General features: G+C 40.7%; 1 protein-coding gene across 1 annotated transcript in view; it reads left to right on the plus strand.

Moving 5' to 3' along the window:
• The window catches only part of ENTHD1 (ENTH domain containing 1), a 93,399-nt gene extending 86,811 nt beyond the window's left edge, over positions 1-6,588 (plus strand). Inside the window, exon 7 of the mRNA XM_006071283.3 lies at positions 5,300-6,588. Coding sequence (XP_006071345.3) covers positions 5,300-5,904 — 605 coding nt within the window. The 3' untranslated portion in view covers positions 5,905-6,588. The remainder of the gene's footprint in view (positions 1-5,299) is intronic.
• The last annotated feature ends 461 nt before the right edge of the window (positions 6,589-7,049 follow it).

The following is a 7,049-nucleotide window of genomic DNA, read 5'->3' on the forward strand; positions in this document are numbered from 1 at the left end:
GGATCTTAGAAGCCCAGGCATAATTAGCAAGCATGGTGGGTTCCGCGCTCCAGATGGAGACTCAGCTAGAATTTGGGAGAGAGAGTGACATGGGGAGACCAAGTTTCAGTGAACAAGGCCCACACTTTATTTTCCAAAGTAGTTTTTATACCTTAAGTTATGCATAGAGGATAATGGGGGAAGGGGTGGAGTCATGCAAGGACAGCAGTTCCTGGTTCTAATCTAAGCCAGGCTTTCAAACTTATCATATGCAAAAGTTCAGGTGATTGACATCATCTTCTGGCCCGGAGGCCTGTTAACATTTTAAGAAACTTATTTTTCTCTAAAGGTGATTATTCCAAAGTCAGGCACCAGCCTCCAAAAAAGCATTGGACAAAGCTGCATTTTACGTTTCTATACACCCATTATATCAATCAATACACTGCCAAGGACACAGTAGGTAAGGAGTATGGAGACTTAGCAGCAAACATTGGCCCAACAAGTGAAAAACCCTTCACCAATACAATTTCTAATCAATCTTTTAACTACTCAAAGGAATCTGTGTTTAGGCAGTTTAGAACATCTCCTGCCTCTCACAGTTGGGAGGCTCTGAACAATCACATGTGGCCGGAAAAACCTATTCAGGCAGGCTAGAGGATTTCCAAAGGAGTTTGTAGGTTAAACACTGTCACATCCAAGAATTATTAACTGGAGCTGTAAGCTAACTCTTTTTTCAGAGAGAGGTAGTGGGAGACAGCCCCCCGTAAAGTCAGAGGTGTAGGTGAAAGCACAAAGCAGAAAGTAGGCAGACTCTGGTTTTGGGGGTAGATGCTCGAGAATTTCCAGGGGGACTCCTGAGGCTCGATCCCGCCTTTGCGTATGCCGAGCCTCCTTCCTCATGACCTTTGTCATGGGCGGAGTGCCTCACGCTGGCTCCCGGCAGTGATAGAATTCCAGTTGAGCTATTACAGATCCTCACTCAATATGCAATATGCCGGCTCCCGGCAGCTACCCACTCCAGTATTCTGGCCTGGAGAATTCCATGGACTTTATAGTTCATGGGGTCCCAAGAGTCAGACACGACTGAGCAACTTTCAGTTTCAGCATAAAACTGAAGGCAGGTATTCATCATGTCACACATGTTTGCCTACCATAACTGTGTTATCTTGAAATATATTTGTTGTTGTTCAGTCGCTAAGTCGTGTCCAACTTTTTGCAACCCCATGGACTGCAGCACGCCAGGCCTCCCTGTCCCTCACCGTCTCCTGGAGTTCACCCAAGTTCATGTCCATCAAGTCGGTGATGCCATCCAACCATCTCATCCTCTGCTGCCCTCTTCTCCTCCTGCCCTCAATCTTTCCCAGCATCAGGGTCTTTTCCAATAAGTCAGCTCTTCACATCAGGTGGCCAAAATATTGGAGCTTCAGCATCAGCCCTTCCAATGAGTATTCAGGGTTGATTACCCTTAGGATTGACTGGTTTGATCTCCATGCTGCCCAATGGACTCGCAAGAGTTTTCTCCAAATCACAATTCAAAAGCTTTAGCATTCAGCCTTCTTTATGATCTAGCTCTCACATCCATACATGGCTACTGGAGAGACCACAGCTTTGACTATGCGAACCTTTGTTGGCAAAGTGATGTCTTTGCTTTTTCATACTCTGTCTAGATTTGTCATAGCCTTCCTTCCAAAAAGGAAGTGTCTTCTAATTTCATGGCTGCAGTCACCATTCACAGTGATTTTGGAGCCCAAGAAAAGAAAATCTCTATCATCTCAATTCCAAAGAAGGGCAATGCTAAAGAATGTTCAAACGACCAGACACTTGTGCTCACTTCCCATGCTAGTAAGGTTATGCTCAAAATCCTTCAAGCTAGGCTTCAGCAGTACTTGAATCGAGAATTTCCAGATGTACAAGCTGGGTTTAGAGCAGGCAGAGGAACCAGAGATCTTTAAATGTATAAGGTAACATTATACTAACATTTGACTGAAATATTATTTTCCTCCTGGCCTTCTTAAATCTTCCTTATGAAATCATTCTTTCTGACCAGAGTGAACTATTTCTGGAATAGTTTCTTAGTACTCTAACATATGTGGTTTGGGTCCTAGAATCCTAGAATCTCACCAAGGATATATAGTTCTGTCGGCTGATACCTTGATCTTGCCTGAAACGTCCCTGCCAAATGGTCGCTCAGGCTGTGCATGAGCTCCGTAAGTGTTAAGAACCTCACCACTTCCCAAAGCAGCGCATGTCATGTGTGGGAAACCACAACTATTTAAACGTTTTCATTTTTCAACTGGACTGAAATCTCTTTTCCTGTTACTTTCTCCTGCTAACCGCAGTTCCAACTTGTACACAATATGAGAAATGGAAGATAAATATTACTAAGATTTTCTGATTGTTTTCAATTAACTAAATATGGCCTCCTACCCTTTGTCTTCCTATCTGTTTGGGGGTAAAGATTTGCATATCCATGACTGAGCGATTTCACTTTCACTTTTCATTTTCATGCATTGGAGAAGGAAATGGCGGCCCACTCCAGTGTTCTTGCCTGGAGAATCCCAGGGACAGGGGAGCCTGGTGGGCTGCTGTCTTTGGGGTCGCACAAAGTCGGACACGACTGAAGCGACTTAGCAGCAACAGCAGCAACCCTTCTACATCCCTCACCATCCTGGTTGCCTGCCTTCTCAACTTTATATCTAGAATTTAACATAACTCTCTAACAGAGTAAAAATAATTATAATATACTAGAATGGTGTGGATGTAGAGCTTAGTGGATTAGATTATATGCTTTAACATCAGAGACTTGAATTTGAGTCACATCCTTACCCCTTTTCAGCCTTGTGATCTTGGGAAAGTTTCTTTGCTTCTTTGAGATGCCTTTGCCTCATGTTTTAAATGGGATTATGAAGCCTCTTCCACAGGTTGTTATTGGAGTATGGTGCTAAATAAAGAGAATTCGAAAATAGCTATTTGAAAAGCAGTTTAAATCCTCAGACTTTTCCTCCTTGTCAAACAGATGAACAGTTGCCCTGAATATTCAACCAACTCTCACAACCTCTGGCAGAAGTCTAGAGATGTGTTTTCTGGAGAAGGTACATGGAGGGTCTCTGAAGTGAGATGCTAGCCACTGGAGAACGTGTTACTCTAGCCTGAGAATAGACCAAGAAAGACAAGGATCCAGGATATATTGATGGAAAATAGGAGGGTGGCATAGAGACGTGTCCAATGACAGCCGTGAGTGCAGCCCAGAGAGTTGCCGAGCGACTCAGGACACGCATATATCGAGGCTTCCGTCATTGGCAGGGTGGTGACCACATACCCTCATTTTAATCCAAGGATAGCCGGTTGGATAAGCCTGACCTGGATTCTCAAGTGTGCTCGTCCTGTCTTGACCGTTTGTTAATGAAGTTCCTACTCCCCTTTTTGTGTCCTGCTGCTGCACCAGCTGAGAATACTCGTTTCACCCCCTTAAAGTTTTGTGATTGGAATTCTTTCCTGAGAACTGGAGCTAGGCACCAGGTGGCTTTGAAGCCAAAAATAGAAGCTGTCTGCCCTGGCCACATTTTTAGACAAGAGGTCCAATTTAGTTTAGAATGACATGAATATGTAAAATAAATAAAATAAGAAAGAAAGATAAGTCTTGTGTGCTAAGTGGTAAGCATTAATCTCCCTCTTCTATTACTTAACAGTGAATAAGTTTTTGTTTTTTTAATTATTTTATTCTCAAATTATTCTCACTGTTATTTTATTTATTTTTAGTTTTTGGCCATGCCTCGTGGCATGTGGGATCTTAGTTCCCAGAGCAGGGATCAAACCCGTGCCCGCTTGCAGTGGAAGCACAGAGTCTTAATCACTGGACTGCCAGGGAATTGCCAATTAAAATTTTTTTAAAGTAGTAAGTCCAAAGTTAATTTCAAAGACTTTGACACTGAAATTTGACAACTTGTATCACCTTTTAAAGCATACCTGCTCAGTCACATCAGTCATGTCTGACTCTTTGCAACCCCATGGACTGTAGCCACCAGACTCTATCCATGGAATTTTCCAGGCAAGAATACTGGAGTGGGTTGCCATTTCCCAACCCAGGGATTGAACCCACGGCTCATGCATTGGCAGGTAGATTACCACTGAGCCATCTGGGAAGCCCACCTAAGGCATAAATGTATAAAAATAGACATTCCAAGGAGACAAGAAAATGATCTATGTCCAATAAAGTTTGGAAAACACTTGAATAACTTACAGGTGGCCCTTGAATACATGGGTTCAAACTGCATGAGTCTATTTATACACGATTTTTTTTTCAGTAAATACACAGAACAGTACTATACAATCTGAGGTTGATTGAGTCTGCTGATTTGGAACTGCAGATATGGTGGGCCAACTGTAAAGTTATATGGGGGTCTTTGAATGTGGGGCGGGCCAGCACCCCAACCCCCATGTTGTTCAAGGGTCAACTGTACTGTGGATTTCTCAGAACCTTGAATATGCTAACGGATATTGTTAATCTCCTAATGGGAGGCACAGTGTGCGATTGGCCAATCTTATTTGACTTTGAAACCCAGTTCTCACAAAACATCTTTTTATATCTTAAAGGACACAGTGTTCTCCATAATGGTTTGGGAAATAATGATTTAGAATAAAGTGTGAAAGAAGAGATTTAATATGATTTTTGCCTGAAGGGAAGTTAAAAACATTATCAAATCTTTAATTTTATTGAAAATAGGCTTAGAATGCTTTTCATTTTATTTGTAGTTTCTTGGTGGAAAAGAAAAATTATATGCAAGTGCTAAAGTGTCCTGGATCTCGGATGGGCTGGACTCAGCCTTGACTGTATTTGACTATTGAGAGAAAAAGATCAGTTTTGTAACTCCGAGGCACTTGTAGTTGCTTGTTCATTTTGCCATAATATTTTCTGTTAAAAACAAGAAAAAGAAGGAATCTAAGTTACAGGTTTCTTAGACCTTCTGTTTTAAATGTCAACTTAAAATTCTGGCAGTGAGTAGAAGAGGGTGTAATATTCTACTTTTCTGCTCTCTGATATGTGTAGTGTAAAAATATATTGGGCAAAGTTTGAGAGTCAAGATGAATATTGATATTTCTATTTAAGTCCCTTTTCTAGGGTATTATTGATGTATCATACATCTTTAGATTTTCTCTGTTTCCTGCTTTGGTTTTATTTGGGCCTATTGTGACTCTTTAACATATAAAATTCTAAGTAGTTTATGCTGAGACCAGATAGAATCTGACATTGTAAAATTATGTAAGCTATTACTCTTATTTGTATGTTGCCTAATCTTTGTCTTTCATTTATACATTTTAGTTTCAACTGCCTCTGAGGGAACATTCTCCTTTTCTACTTTATCTGTGTCATCCCCTGATTCAGCCTCTCCAGTGAAGTCTGTTCATCCCTTACCCCCAGTTTTGGCCGGACCTTCCTTTTGGACTTTGTCCCATCAACAGTCTTCTTCTGCCTCTGTTAAAAATATAGATAAGACAGCCAGGATTCATCATCCTTTCGCTCCTAGGAGTCCATTGTCCTCCGATGAAAAAGAAAATGACCACCTCAACCTACTGGAAATTCTTCCAGACAACTCTGGTTCTGCCAAAGAGAAGACAAGTTCTATTTCTAGCAGTAATTGGGTAGCGTTTTCCACTCAGAATGTAGACCATTTCACCTCTATGTCCTGCTCTAGTTCTCAGGCAACCAAAGACCTGTCTAGGGAGCCTGAAGCAGACAATTCCACTAATGTTCTTCTTGGGGAGGTAAAAAATGCCATAGTCACGTTGCACGAAGACCTGAGCATGGTGATACGAGAGCTTAATGTCATCAGTAGCCGTCTGGTAAGCATGAGTGGCTCCAGTCCACAAATAAGCAAGTGTCTGCAGTTCCCCCAGTATTCTGAGGCAGGCTCAGATCAAGTCTAATTATCTCAGTAGCTATTTTTGATAGAACGCAAAACATTTTATAGATTCTCATACTGTGCAAAAATAGAATGATAGTTTGATTTTTCTTTGTCAGGTTTATTAAACAAGTATACATCAAACCAATAAATTCGTCTGGGTGGTTTATTTTTTAAAGAGAAAAAGAATCACCTTTGATAATATTTTCAGGTTTAAATATTAGTTCATTTGAAACTGAAGAGAATTTCATTCCTCCATGCTCTGAACTTTACCTCAAAATAACATTGAGCAGCAGTGAAAGTTGTGGTAATGCTTCAAACAGCAGATGACTATTCCAGAGTTCCTGGATAAGTTGGCAGTAAGAAGCCTCTCATTTTCCATCAGTATGGAGCTTCATTGTTAACAAGCCTTTGCTTGTCTCAGGAGAATTGAGTCTGGGGTATATGTTTCACATCTTTTCATGTCACCTTACAGGTTCTGCAAAAAAGGGCCAAAAATCTTTGCCTTCTTGTGGATGCCACAGTTGGTTGAGAGTTAAGTTGAGATAAAGTAGGGCATGAAATAGGTGGGGTTTTGTTGTTTTTGTTATTGGTATATGCAAAGTGAATTTAATGTGTACCTTTTTCTTGTATTTTGGAAAATAAATTTGGTGTTTTTAGTCTTTTATGTATCTTTTTTAATTCTTTAAGACAGCTTTTTAAATAGAACTGTCTCAATTATTTATGGGGGAAATGATCTGGTTTGGGGATTACAGACCAGTGATTCTCAATCCTGCTGTGATTAGAGTCACCAGAGAAGCTTTTGTTTTGTTTCATATTTATTTGAAAGAACAATGTAAAGGGCTCCATGTACCCGTTGTTCAGTCTCAGCAATTACTAACCAAAGGCTAAAATAATCTCTGATAATTTTGAAGAAATATGAGACATTTAAAAAAGAATTCTAATGCTCTGGGTGCTGGTCCCAAATGAAAACTGATTTTCGTCATGCACACTGGGTTAAGAACTAGAGGACACTCTAGTTCTTAATGTTCTGATAGTTCTTAATGTTCCTGATAGTGCAGGAACGTGGGGTGAGGAAATAAGCCAGTCGGAAGGCTGTTGAAGTTACCTAGATAAGAGCTGGATATGGCTCAAGCCAGGGTCAGCACAGTAAAGGTAAATAAGAAGTGA

The sequence above is a fragment of the Bubalus bubalis genome, chromosome 4, assembly GCF_019923935.1.
Source record: "Bubalus bubalis isolate 160015118507 breed Murrah chromosome 4, NDDB_SH_1, whole genome shotgun sequence".
Taxonomy (NCBI): domain Eukaryota; kingdom Metazoa; phylum Chordata; class Mammalia; order Artiodactyla; family Bovidae; genus Bubalus; species Bubalus bubalis.